This window comes from Labeo rohita, chromosome 23, assembly GCF_022985175.1.
Source record: "Labeo rohita strain BAU-BD-2019 chromosome 23, IGBB_LRoh.1.0, whole genome shotgun sequence".
Lineage (NCBI taxonomy): Eukaryota > Metazoa > Chordata > Actinopteri > Cypriniformes > Cyprinidae > Labeo > Labeo rohita.
The window spans coordinates 29,801,248-29,816,332 of record NC_066891.1 but is presented as its reverse complement, the minus strand read 5'-3'; the positions used below and the strand labels follow the sequence as shown (position 1 = coordinate 29,816,332).

Genomic DNA, 15,085 nt, shown 5'->3' with positions numbered 1-15,085 from the left:
TTCTTGCATCATCCTTGTATATATATATATATATATATACACACACACACACATATATATATATATATATATATATATATATATATATATATATATATATATATAATTAAAATGTTTTCAGAGGTAAATCACAATTTCAACAATATTTCAAGTGTGATTTATGAGATTTGTTGTATTTTGAATCCAATTTTTCTTTGTAAAAGGCAAAAAGTTGATCATACTGATTTTAAAGTTTAGGATTCATTACTTTGAATATACATTGAACCAAACACTATCATAACATCATAGTTGATAACTCAATATACCTTATTTTTGACAAAACATCCCATGTTTTAGTTGTGACGGCACATTTTCGGAATTGACAGTAATGTTTTAGTAGCGACCACATCACATTGCAGAACTTCAAATCACATACTAAAACACACACAAAAAAAAACTGTGCATTCTGACATGTTTCGGTCATGACTGTTAGAGTAGTGAAAATTTTAATGAAAAACACCCAAATAAACAAAGATGTCACTGCCAAAACTCCACCAAATGTTTCAGACGTGACTCTTTTGGTAGTGACAATATTAAGCTAAACGATGCTAATCAGCACATGGTTAGCTAGCACAGTTCTGATCAGTTGTACACATATAAAAACTAGGACTGTCAGTCGATAAAAATTTTTAATCTAATTAATTACATGATTTTTCGATTAATTCATCTAATTCATCAAAAATAAATACCCTCAAAAGTTTACTTAAAGCTCTTTTTGTGTCAACTGAGAATGTATCAGGTAGACATTATAACTTGTAGCTTTAGAAATAAATATTTTATTTATTTCAGCCTAAAATTTATTGCACAAACATTTAGGCTGCAACAGCCTAATGTAAACTATAGAACTTAAAAGAAGATCATTTGAGAAACATTAGTATTTTGTCATTTTGTTCATACAACAGTCATGGTAACCAAAACAACTTTGTTACCAACTGTCTTCAAAATACCTTCTTTTATGTTTCACAAAAGAAAGGTTTGATATGACATGAGGGTGAGTAAATGATGACAGAATATATTTTTTTGAGTGAACTATCCCTTTAATGTTTTTATTATTAAGATGTATGTGTATTTGAAGAGTTCAGATGCAAAAAAGCCATCTCGGTCAAAAATGAGATAATGATACTGAGTGAATGCTCCTGACACATATTATACGTCCATCAAATACTTTTACTTCCAACTCGCTAAATTCCAGCCTCAGCCCAATCAGAAGTACCGGTATTTACATAGAAACCTATACAATGTAGCCAGAAAGAAATGCTCATTTTAAAGAAATACGTCAGAAGGATTTAGTGGTTTTTGCATCTGAACTCTTCATTTATTTTTAATGAAATAATACTCTAAATGAGAAACTAAAACTGCCAGTAGGTGGCGGTAGATGTCTTTATGAGTCATTCAATTATTCAGTTCGATTAAATCAGCAGATTCATTCAGGAATGAAGTAAATGACTCTCTTTATGAATGGGCCTTTGAATCATTGATTCACATAATTTGTTCAAAACAGATTCATTCAGAAACTGAACACTGCTGTGTTGCTCTGAGATGCGCAACAATTCTGCTTTGGCTTCAATTCTGCTTTTGTTCTCTGCAAAATTAAGCAAATGCATATAATAGTGTTAATATGTAACACAATATTAACTTCTTATTTACTGAGCTATTGTATAAAATCACCTTTAAGCATGTGATAGATTGGGACAAAATCAGCACTCATGTCATATTGCTTATATTGTGTGATATTCTGTGATACATGACATATATAAATATGAGACAAAACATATACAGGGGCATTTTTTGCACCAATATCTTAAATTTTAGCGCATTACTGCATTTGTGGAGTTGTTGCCCTGCATCATATTTGCTGACAGTCAACTGTAGCCTATGAAATACAAGATGGAGTACAGGTCTAACTGGATTAAAATATTTTAATCGTGTTATTTTTCATAACTAATTAAGTAAAGGGGTCATCAGATGCCCATTTTCCACAAGTTGATATGATTCTTTAGGGTCTTAATGAGAAGTCTAGAACATACTTTGGTTAAAATTTCTCAGTGGTAGTGTAAAAAACACCCGTTTTACCTTGTCAAAATCAGCCCTGTTCAGAGCGAGCCGTTCTATTGTTCCTTTAAATGCTAATGAGCTCTGCCTCCCCCCGCCCCTCTTATCTGTGGGGTAACTAGTCGGTCTGTTTACTTTAGCCGCATTTAGCCACTAAACTTGCTAACTAGCACATTATTAAGAAAGGCGATTTGTAAAGATGAATAAAAACCCTTATACTCACTTCTGCTGTAGGTGAAGCTGGATAACGAATGATTCACGCGAACATATTTATGTAGGTCGCAGGGCACATTTCCTTCAAGTAATGTTAATCCTCTGCGTCTTCAGTGGCTCAGATGTCAGGAGTAAATGACGACTACGTTCACTATTACATCCAACAACAAAACATCTTAATCGCTCAGTCAGAGATATTATTGTTTTCTCCTGCTCTGAAGTAGACACAATGGCCGTCGGATTCGGACTGTCACAGCTCAGTCAGGGCGGGTCTAAGGTAAGACGGTCATGTCAATCAACTCTTGTGGGAGCGGCCTTTGCCGTGACGTCAAACAGACAAGAAGCTGAGAATGGCTTGATTTGAAAAAGGGGATATTTCTTATAAAGATTACAAAAATACCACTGGGTGGATTTTTATCATAAAAGGGTGGTTGTGTACACACACTGCCAACACACATTTATGTTCAAACAACATGTAAAAGTGCGTTTTGCATCTGATGACACCTTTAAGTTCACAGTTAAACTGACAGCCCTAATAAAAACTAAATAACTAAAATAATTAAATAAATAACTAAATGGAATAACACCAAAAAAAGTATATTTATTTATAGAAAAATGGTGTTCTGTAGTGACATTCTTTAAAGATTTTTCATACTTTTGAACACATTTACCTCAAATGATAGGACCTATCTACCCACCTTGTAGCTATGAGAGAGGGGGACACAGGAATATTTCCTGATTATTAATGTAGGGGTGTTGTTAAAATCAAAGCCAATGGACAAATTTTTTACTTAATTTTTCATAATTTACAAAGAAAAAATAAATATATATTTTGATATATATTGATAAAAAGATATTTTTAAAAACAACAATGGAAGCAAATGCAAAACGTATTTCAATAGCATTTTCACAAGCTCAAATTTAGGGGTTAGGGTTCAGGACAGCCACCTCACAATTAAAAGCACTGATATTTTAAATATTATTGTGAGTTTCAATAAATAATAAAAGGATCTTAGTAAACATCTAAGATTTGAATGCTTTTTAAATGTGTTTTTTGGTTGGGGGACAGCAGTTTACACTAGTACAATGACCCATATTCTACAGAAAAAAATTGACTTGAAAATGTTTGTTTTACAGTCATATTTACTTTTAACATTCATTGCATGTTTTTTTTAAGTCAAGTGCGTGAAAACTGAAACAAGAACAAGCACACAGGTAAATAATGAGTCCAGTTTGCAGTTGCATCCTGAGTGTTTATTGTTATTGTCTGGTACCTGCATTTCTGCATGGATGCTGGAAACCCATCATAGTATTTTGCATAGGTCTCTGATGCCCTCGACACATGGATGAAACAGTCGGCACATCATGAAAACCATGCAGAATAGTGAAAGGCACAATCACCATAGATATCATATACACCAGTCATTTTTTAATACTCTATTTGTACTTTGTTACTAAGGTGAACATCTCTTCTAATAACAATATGAGGAAAAAAATACAAGCATATTTATTTTTGTTGTCTTTTCTCATTTCATGTTTTCAGTCAACCCTCTATTAAAACACAAATAATTATCGCTTCCACCAGCCTCTCATGAGGTCTAACGAACATCATTCTAGTCCCACAAATTAAATGAATTATGGTGAACACACACACACACACACACACACACATAATGAAAAATAACACAGAGTGCCCAGCTGTTACGCTGAACAACAGCGGTAAATCTGTTCAGCGGGTGGAGATCACTGACTGTTCATTACGCGATATTGCCTTGTCCACTTCATCTAACACAAAGAAACAATGTAAATAGAAGAGGACCTTCAAGTGGACGATGTTAAGGACCCTTGTAAGGCTACAGGCATTGGATTTTCCTAGATACACCACTGACATTCGTACTGCACTCTCTGTGGAGTCAATATGATGTAGAAACAGTCTGATGCAAATAAAGAAAGAAATAAAAGCATATTTAGATTTACATTATACTTACATTATTTTGTTAACAGATAGCTTTAGATAGCCTACTACAATAATAGTTTTACAGATTTTGGCAGGTGATAGGAAAGACTACAAGAAGAATTCTTACTGACAGAAGAAATAAAAGAAAATTGCATGTAAAATCAAATCCTCTTAATGCAAAAACAGCCCAACGATGGTATTGACAACATGGCAAATGTTGGTTCGTATCATAAAATACCCAGCGGAAGTAAATGTACTCAAGTTTTTGGAGCAACATACGGTTAAACGATACCATGAGAACAGGAAGGTGATGTTTCAAAATGCAAACACTGAACTGTAAATAGTTTGCAGTTATATACATTTAAATGCAACTAATTGTTTACCTCTATCGGTAGCTTTTTTCCCCAACTCATGCATGTTGGCATCTCATTCACCATTGCAAACAAAAACAGCATACTGCTAAATACCATGATTCTCCATAAAACGTAAGACAGTGCAAACTTCTTAAAATCTCAAAAAAAAAAAAAAAAAAAAAAAAAAAAAAAAAAAAATGTACAAACAGTCATATAATTATATACTTTCAGCACCATTATTAGTCTATTCATTACTGAATACACATATAAGATAGATCACAATGTGGTGGACGCATTTCCTGTAAATGTGCCGAGAGCTGACTATCAAGGAAGAGCACATTTCAGGCTTGGACGAATGCGTTAGTGTGAGTGCATGTGTGCTGGGTCCGTCAAAAGAGAGACCTGCAGCAACCTCTGACAGACAGACATCAGTATACAATGAAAGCACAATCGTATAATCAGTATTTAAGAGGTATGATGAAATGCAAATAATGACATCGTCTGAAAACGGATGTTGTGACAAACAGAGAAATGGTCATGGGAAACATTTTCGTTCTTTGTCTCTGTGGTCACAGTGATTTCTCACATAAGCATTAAGTGCTGGATGGGGAACTTTTGAGCTACAAAACTTCAAAACTTTGCAATGGACAAACACATGAAGGGACAGTGATTTTTTTGTAGAGCATCAGGTCAATCTCACGAAGACATCCCAAAGGTATCCCAAATTCAATAGCAATTGTATTTTGCAGCCATCTTGATGTGTTTTGTTAGATTCACACATCCGCAATCTTCCATGAAGCAAATAAAGAGTCACAATCTATACTATCCTGCACATTCTAAAGGCAATTATATCTATAGCCTATTGGAACCTCTCCTCAGTTCTATATGTTGATCATGTGACCTGTAAAGTCATTGCACATTGCCCTGATACTCCTGTTATCACTTCCTATTAGATCTGATATTGACAGGGAGCTATACTTCAGCTTCCCTGAAAAATAATAATGAGTCTTCTAAGTAATGTGTTGTTGGCATAGTATGAGTACTATCCATGATGGACCCTACCTCAGCTTACCTGAAGGCTCTGTTTTAAAATCTAGTGAGCTAGATTCCTTAAGCTGCCTCAAAAGACTCTTAAAATAGATTTCAATATACTTTGATGGTGACATGTTGCTAAGCTGTTTTCTATACATTTTGGTACTGAATGAGTTCTAAAGTGCACAAGAGCTTTGATGCTTACAGTTACAGATTCCAATAGTTTGATGTTAGCACGTTGCTAAGCTAATGCAAGGCAACGCTCTAATAAGCACAAATTCATAGCACACATACATATTGGGTGAAAATATCTATTTTTAAATACACTGGGGTATTTTTTCCCATTCAGAGTATGTACAGAATTGACAGTGCCCGCTTTCTCCACCATCAAATTTCTTTACTGGAACTGCCTTCTTTTGGCAGGATACTGCCTTTGCGGAAACACACCTACAAAAGGTGTTTCCTAAATGCTGTTTAAGAAGACAGCTCACTAGTTTTAGGAACAGAGGTCATATAATAGCAAGCAATTAAAGGAAATTGTTTGGGGGTTGAATTACCACAAAGTTAGCACCACTATGATGAAAATCAGACAGCAAAATCTACTTTGAAATGACCTCTTTACAAACACACCTAGCAAGATTTGTCTTGTTCTGCAAACTCTCAGCTGCTTTTTATCCGTTTACTATTCTTGCTTACACCTTTATCTACATACTTTTCATTCTTGTTGCCTTTAAGTGACCTTTTCATTGCTGTAGTCCAAATTTTCCAATGTGACGTTACTAGGTATGAATCTCTTTTGGAAATATTAGAGTCATATTTCTGTGAAGCATTCAGTAGTTGGTTCTTTCTTTTTGAAAATTATCCTCAATACATTTCAACGAACAGTGCCAATGTACCTGAAGTGTCATTGTTATACATGTAGGATGTATGTAAAGATACAGAGTTTACACGTGTCTCCTTTTCAGCTCTATTCCCAGTAGGGAAACTGATTTAGGTGTCAGTGGAGGTACATGGGCATTTAAGCAAATATTTGAATCGTCTTAGAGTAATTGTGCTTGGTGGTGGGCTTCCAGATAAGAGTGGAAAGAGGATATAGATAAACTGGCTTGTGCTCAAAGACAAACCTAATTAATATGAAACTGAATAACAACATGGACATTAAACCAGTAAAAGCAAAAGAAGGACTTTATAGGTCAGTTGAGAAGGTAGGGGATTCATTGGGAGGTGTGGGTTTCTTGGGGTGTGTAATAATGCCCTCTATGTAAACTTTAATGCCTCAGTGGCAGAAGTTGCGCTGGCACGGTTGGTGCAGGAAGGAGTTGCGGGTGTGGGTTGTGCGCCGTTGGACCTGTTCACGCACACGGTTTTGGCGCTGCATGCGGTTGCGTGCTAGGTGGCGACGCTCAGTGCGGGCTTTGGCCTTCTGGACCCTGGAGACTTGGGTGACTTTAGCTAGGGCACCTGCCTGTGCGGCTGCTCCTCGGGTCACCCGTGTGGGCATGCTGCTCCTGGTCACAGCGGGCACTGCTGATTCAGACATCCTGCTGGAACAGTGCAGATAGGAGGAAGAATGGGATATGTTTGTGTTAGGAGATGGACGAAACTCCAAAACTATTTAATCAAAGTTTAATATTCTTGGTGTAGATTAGACTTGGTGTAAGTCAGGGATGTCCAATCCTGCTCCTGAAGAGCCAACGTTTTCAACACACCTTGATTTGCTGGTTCAGGTGTGTTTAATTGGGGATGGAGATAAACTCTGCAGGAGACCTTTGAGCTCCAGGATTGGACACCCCTGATACAAGAGCTGACATATTCTACAACAGGGGTGTCCAAACCTGTTCCTAGAGGGCCAATGTCCTGCAGAGTTTAGATCCAACCAGCACCAACATGCTTGCCTGGTTTTTAGTGCAGGGATAGGCAACATCGGTCCTGAAAGCACCATTGTCCTGCGGAGTTTAGCTTGTTCAGGTGTGTTTGATTAGAGTTGGAATTAAGCTCTGCAGGACAGTGGCACTCCAGGACTGACATTGCCTATTCCTATTCTAGTCAGAAGTCAGAAGATCTTGATTTGTTGATTCAGGTATGTTTAATTAGAGTTGGAGCTAAAATCTGCAGGATAGTGGCCCTCCAAGAACTGGTTTGGACAACCTTGTCTAACAATATTAATCATTTACAGCCAATTTAAGAGGTCAGTATTTTCAACTAGGAGTATCTGATTTTCATGATATTGACAATATTATTGCAGGGTGCATTTAAGAGGCAGTGTACCAAATTTTGTAAAAAATCATTCACCAGATGGTACTATAAAATGTGCATTTCTTATAGGCTTTATTCTTTTAGACTTACTGCCTCGTTGTCCTGTCCTAAAGTCCCTCCCAAAACTGATTTCGAACAGGCTTTTTACATTTAAACACAACTGACCACCAGCTACATCTTTCATATGCCATATTTATTTTTTTAGCTCAACCATCACAGAATTGTGGAATATCATACGCAGTGTAGGATACATCTAAGCCAGGGATGGGCAACTTCGGTCAGAGTTTAGCTCCAACCCTAATCAAACACACCTTTCAGTCAAACTTTATAGTGATCTGGAAGAACTTTGATTAGCTTGTTCAGGTGTGTTTAATTAGGGTTGGAGCTAAACTGTGCAGGACAGTGGCCCTCCAGGACTGAGGTTGCCTATCCCTGATCTACACCATGGGTGCCCAAACCAGTTCCTGGAGGGCCACTGTTCTGCAAAGATTAGCTCCACCCCTAATTAAACACACCTGAACCAACTAATCAAGATCTTCAGACTCACTAGAAACTCTTCCAGTCAATTATGTTGGTGCTGGTTGGACATAAACTCTGCAGGACAGTGGCCCTCTAGGACCGAAGTTGCCTATCTCTGATCTATATCATGAGTGCCCAACCAGTTCCTGCAGGGCCTCTGTCCTGCAGAGTTTAGCTCCAACCCTAATTATACACACTTGCACTAACTACTCAAGATCTTTAGACTTACTAGAAACTCTTCCAGGCAAGCATGTTGGTGCTGGTTAGAGCTAAATTCTGCAGGACACTGGCCCTCTAGGAACAGGTTTAGACACCCCTGATCTACACTGCCTTCAGAAATCAAGGTATCAAATAAAGTATCACATAAAGGTATCAAAGTAGACAGGATGTGACACGATCATTGGATTCAGACATGCTTTGTTGCCTTCCTTGCTTCATATGCTGCCTGCGGAGATCAAATTTTTTAGCTTTCGGATGTAGCCATAGAATGTATTAACTAGGCCAGGTCTAGACAACTCTGGCCCTTGAGATCCACTTTTCTGCAGATTTTAGCTCCAACCTTGATCAATCTCACCTGACTGTAGCTTTCTCGTAATCCTGAAGACCTTGATTAGCCTGTTCAGTTGTGTTTGATTAAGGCTGGAGCAAAACTCCTAGAACAAGGGTGGCCAACGTCAGTACTGGAGAGCCACAGTCCTGCAGAGTTCAGCTCTAACCATAATCAAACACGCCTAAACAAGCTAATCAAGGTCTTCAGGATTACTAGAAAGCTACAAGCAGGTGAGTTTGATCAAGGTTGGAGCTGAACTCTACAGGACTGTGGCTCTCCAGGACCGACATTGGCCATCCCTGTCCTAGAACCCCAGAGCTAGGCACAACAATATTGCTGACTCTGTGACACATTGCTTACACAGTGTTACATACAGAAAAGAACGCAAACAGCGCAAGTGAAATTTACCTGACACTGCCAGCCAGACTAGTAGTGCTCTCTTCCACCGCAGGGAGAGGGCCAGGTGAGACGTACACAGACATGCTGGGGTGCTCGATGAGGAGGTCCTCCATGGGGCTGGCCTCCGCTGTGGCTCCCTCTGCAGTAAAACAGGGGGGAGGGGTGACAAACCAGCTCTCATCCATGCTGCAGTCACTACAGGAGCACGAGCCCCGCTCGCTTAACAACACATTCACTTCTACTGACTCAAGGTGAGAGAAGGAGGTTGGGTCAGGAGGAGAGCTGATGGAATTGGGGAAAGGATGTGCTGCCTGTATTCTGCCTGCTCTAGTTCTGCGGTTTCTGCAGGTAGGAGGAGAGGGGCCACTTTTCGGAGATGCATGATATTCACTGCGGGGACGGGCACATGCTACTGAAGCTGCCTCTGGCCCATCCTCACCTTCAGTGAAGTAGGAAGTGATAGAAGACAGAACAGGGTGTATTTCCAAAGTATCAAAGGTTTGGTTGAAGCCATGCAAGTGGGGTATGCCAGTACCATGAGCACACATACCAATAAAAGAAATTCATTCAAATATGGAAATGAGAAGGGATACAGAAACAACAGAAAAACATAGAAAATAGGAATACTGCCATTAGTGTCTTATAACCTTAACCATGTACTAATTTATAAACTCTGAATGACTTTGTTTCAAAACCTAGTGAGATGCCAACATGTGCAGCATTTCAAAAGGGAAGTGTAACATTTGTAGTAAAAGTCTGAATGGCCCAATTGGATCCAGTACAGCAACACTGGCTCAAACACTGGTGAGAACTGGGTGGGACAATTGGGAATAATAGCTAATAGGGTGAGATTGGCACAGAAATTACAGACTTCGCCTTACTTATGTCCTGTGAGAGTAGTAAAACTCAGATCTCAAGTGGGTGATAAAGTTACCTTTGAATGCCTGTTCATTAAACCAGGTTATTATTTCAGGTTATTTCTAAACTTCTTCTAAACTAAACTTCTTCTAAATTTCTATGTTGACAGTTGCTTAGAGATACTCGCTGCATTCGAATATGCCTATTATCATACTACATAGCTAGAACACAAAAAATGCATGCCAAAAGAGTAGCATGTAGTAATATTTAAAATGGCAGGTGAAAAGTACCCGGCTGGCTTAGCACTTTCAATGAGGTTCTGGGGTATGCATTTGATGTCCCCTTTACTATAAAGCAGGGGTGCACAAACTCGGTCCTGGAGGGCTGGTGTCCTGCAGAGTTTAGCTCTAACTTGCCCCAACAAACCTGCCAGGAAGTTCCTAGTAAGAGCTTGATTAGCTGGTTCAGGTGTGTCTAATTGGGGTTGGAACTAAACTCTGCAGGACACCAGCCCTCCAGGACCAAGTTTGGCCACCTCTGTTATAAAGCCACAGGAGAGGAGCCACTGGCATGCAACTGACACTGGTAAGTCATGTGACTGTGACAAAATGGTGGATGTAGTATATCAGAATTTTATTCCTACTACTTTATATTTATACTATATAGAACCTTTTTAAAGTTTTAAAATCAAATGTAGTACCTACTAGACAGTATGCAAATATGGACTGTCATGGTAGTTGATCTGGAATAGAAAACTATGCTAATTTTGTTAATGTTGCTATTTGTGCTAATGTACATTATAGCACCATTTGCATTCTTTGCTTTATTAATTGCAGTCTAGCACATTTTTGAACTCAACGACACACAAAATAGAGCTTGTGTAGCTAGAAGTGTTTATGTTTACATGCTCACATAAAGTATGTTTTGGGTCTTGAAGTGTCTCATTTTTAGCTAAGCAACATGCTAATGTCAAACGCTATTGGAATCAACAATGTTAGCATTTGATTTTGTATTGCTACTTTTGTGTTGCTCATACTGTATGTGACTGATTACACTGCTGAAAAAAAAAAACAGCTAAAACCAGCTTAAGCTGGTTGGCTGGTTTTAGCTGGTCATCCAGGTTGGTCTTAGCTGGTCTGGTTAGCAGGCTGGTTTTAGAGGGGTTTTGGCCACTTCCAGGCTGGTCTTAGCTGGTCAGGCTGGGAGACCAGCTGGAACAACCAGCTAAAACCAGCCTGTCCAGACTGGGAGACCAACTAAAACCAGCTAGTTCTAGCTAAAACCAGCCAACAGTTGCTGTAATGAAAACATTTCAGGCCAGGTTTTGTGGTGGTTATAATGATGCCTAGCTGCCTTAAATAACAAGGCAGCTCACTAGGTTTTGGAACCAAGCTAATGTTTTCACAATTACTAATTCATTACATACAGTAGATTGTTGCTTTGTTACCCTGACATACATTTTAAACTTGAATCTACCTTGCATATAATTTACTCCTTGCCTTTATTTTATAAACTGCACAAATTTAAGTCCCATTAAAGACAGTGTTTTTCATTGTTTGTGTAGGACACTCACCGTGCAGATTGACTAGGAGCCATCCTTCTTCATCAGCCTCACTCACACAGGGCTTTGGTCCCTTCAGCTCTGGAGTAACTTCATCCACGCTTCCAAAGAACAAACTGCTGATCCGCTGGAACATGACTGCCTCGGAGGTCAAAGGTCACAGTTTTTTGTTTCCTGAGGGATAGCTGCCTTAGAAGGTTTTTAAATAGCTGTTTTATTAACTATAGTTACTAATGTTGTTGTTTTTTTTCAGTGATGTAACAGGTGGCAGGTTGATCACAGGTGTATTGGCCTTTTTTGAGTCTCAGAGAAGGCGCAGTATAATATAAGGTCTCACTTGGTGCAAAGATCTGCATTTGACAAAGACAGAAAAAAGTACAAGTCAAGAAAACCATATCATAAAATAACATTTCATGGAAATAACATTTAACAACCTATAGAACAACAGCTTTGGAGGCACTATGAGTACTTGGTGGCATTTTGTAGTGTAATAAAGAAATGTGGTTAATAAATTATTTTCATATTTATTATGTAAAGTTGTGTTTTTTTTTGTTTGTTTTTTTTTTGCATTACAGAATTGGTATTTAGGGTGGAAATATAATTTGTCATGAAAATAATGTCACGGTGAAAAAAAAATCATGTTCCTAAACACATTCTTTTAACTGTAATCTTTTTATCTAGTAATTTTAGGGTGAAGTGTGACCGGTACTTGTTAATTATGAACAGAATATGAATATGAAATATAACCAGCACCTATCTCTGCCTCTTCATCCACATCATTAATTAAATTTAAATGATTTAAACTGAAATTAAAATGAGAGATTACAGAAAATTAAGTCTTTAATGGGACCTAAATTTATAGTTTGTTTATACATTTCATAGAAATAACATTTACCTGACTCTAAAACAACAGATTTGGAGGCATAATATAATGTACTATAATAATGTGGTTAATAAATTATTTTTATAATTATTATGTAAAAGTAATTATTTATTTATTTATTTATTTGTTTGTTTTTGCATTACAGAATTGGTATTTATGGTGGAAATATACTTTGTCATGAATATAATGTCACAGTGAAAAAAAAAAAAAAATCATAATGTTCCTAAACACACATTCTTTTAAATGTAATCTTTTTTATCTAGTAATTTTAGAGTGGAATATGACCAGTACTGAATGGTATATGAATATGAAATACAAATCTCTTCATCCACATCATTAAAATGATTTTAAACTTAATTTAAAATCATAATAAAGATTACAGGAAATGTAGTTATATGACTGATCAATGAACTATATGTATCTATGAACTATTTGTTCCTATATACATACATTATTCTTATGCAAGAACCTTATAGTCTTATGTTTGAATTTCATTCGCTGAACTAGAAGGGAAAAAGCAAGTCCCAATGGCTCCCCTGCTGGCGGCCTGCGTGAAACGCACCGCCAGTGGGCGGGGCTTCGAATGACTAACAAAGTGGAACCCTGCGTGATGATGGCGTCATAGACGCAACTGACCCCGCCCTCGTAAGACTAGCGGACAGAGTATGAAATAACAGAAAGGAAGCGGGGTTATTTTGATGGAAACCAGCAAAAACAACCCTATTTATGACTACGGCTTTTGCAACAAGACATAAAAATAGCTTTATGGATGAAAAAAATATAAATGAACTGAATGCGCCGATTTATAAAAAATGATTTTATCATACGTCCGACAGATGCTGTTTGAAAAACAACATCGAATCCAGTATTTACCGTTGTATCCCGTGTGAATCTAAGGCAACCGTGTCTGTATTTTTGAGAAAACAGTGAAGCCAAAAGCGAACATGAATGCAAACAGCAGTGAACAGGAGAATATAATGCGAAGAGAGAGAGAGACTGAGCGCAAAGGGTCACAGCAATGACAGCTCGGATCAAGGGTATTACCAGCGCTCTGAGATCACTCATACAACCACAGCCTGCATACATCAACCCTAAAAACCGTATTCTATTCAATAATATAGCTGGTTTAAACTAAATCCGACGGCTAGTAAACGAGCTGCTGCAGATACAGGCGTCTAATGTAAAATATAAATCCACTGCTATCAAACGTCGACTTGAAAACAGAATATGGGAATGAATGTTATTTTAAGATGTCATTTTCTGTAAGAAAAGACGGAAGAAACCCGTCGAGAAAACTAGCTTTGGTCTACTGCTACGATCTATGACGAGAGCAAAATAATGATGATGTCGTCTGATCAGAGTGATACCGTGTAATAACAGACTAAAAACATAAATAAAATACTGCTAATGCAGATACATGTATGAACATCTAAGGTTACAGTTTATGGAAAGCTGTTATTAGCGCTTGCGTTTTACCGGCAGGTCTGGTCTAGTCCGGCTAAATTCTGCTACAAAACAGATCTGGCTTTAAAAGAGAGGAAAGAGATGTATATTCAGCTTCTTACCTGGCTTACCTGCAAAATTATTCAAGTTGTAAACGCGACGACCACACAATTAAAAACAACAAAAGATCTTAAAGCATAGCTTTAGGTATTCTTTTTATATGAGGTAGTAAATTCACAAAAGAATGAAAAAGTCTTTCTTCTTAGAAGAAATCTGCGTGTAAGTTCTGATTTACACGACGTTTCAGTCGTAGCATCTGCAGCTTGTGTGGTTTTTTCAGCAGATATTGTTTGTGATGTTATTGCTTCGCCCAGCTGATCCGCAGATCAGAATATAGAACGTACAAAACAGCTGATTGTGATGTCACAGCGCTCGTAGCAACGAGGTGACCCCGCCCACTCCGGCAGCCGGACCAATCAGAGACTTACACCAGATCCAGTGCGGTGGGGGTTGGGCAGATAGGGTTATCAGCGATTCCTTGCGTCATTTTAGTTATTAAAAAATCGCTTATGAAATGTACATTAAGTCTTAGAGGACAGCAGGGTGGCTTGTGTTGATTCATTTTGTATAGAGATCAAGAATAAGGTTATGTACATGTTTACACTTTTTATAAAATACATTTTATCTAGCCAAGTTGAAAATCATTCAAACTGTATAGTCAGAATTGTATAACAATAGACGATCGGGGTTAAGGTGATGAAGTGATGATTTCACAGTTCTTTTGATTGCATCATGCCTTTGATTATGTGTCATTGCCTTTGACTTGTTTAGGTGCATGTTTTATATCACTGGTCCGGCTTGGTCTGCTAAGATGCATTTCTGGTACAGCAGGTAACATGATCGGCGCAGTGCTCGCGTTACGTGAGCTCTGTCTCTTTAAACAGTGTTTGTAAATATTGCCTGTCCCTCC

The 15,085-nt window shown here is 37.9% G+C and overlaps 1 protein-coding gene across 4 annotated transcripts; it reads right to left on the bottom strand.

Annotated features, from left to right (window-relative positions):
• Positions 1-3,713: 3,713 nt before the first annotated feature.
• LOC127154554 (tumor protein p53-inducible nuclear protein 2) lies at positions 3,714-14,509 on the bottom strand. Of its 4 annotated transcripts, none has more exons than XM_051096155.1 (4): positions 14,238-14,509; positions 11,802-12,139; positions 9,380-9,809; positions 3,714-7,190 (listed from the first exon to the last, which is right to left on the bottom strand). In XM_051096155.1, the coding sequence occupies exons 2-4, from the start codon at positions 11,923-11,925 to the stop codon at positions 6,923-6,925; spliced, it is 822 nt and encodes a 273-aa protein (XP_050952112.1). In that variant the 5' UTR covers positions 11,926-12,139; positions 14,238-14,509; the 3' UTR covers positions 3,714-6,922. The 4 variants fall into 4 exon arrangements, with proteins under 4 accessions (XP_050952112.1, XP_050952115.1, XP_050952116.1 ...); XM_051096158.1 differs by having other exon boundaries at positions 3,714-7,187; XM_051096159.1 differs by having other exon boundaries at positions 9,380-9,509.
• Between the last annotated feature and the right edge of the window lie 576 nt (positions 14,510-15,085).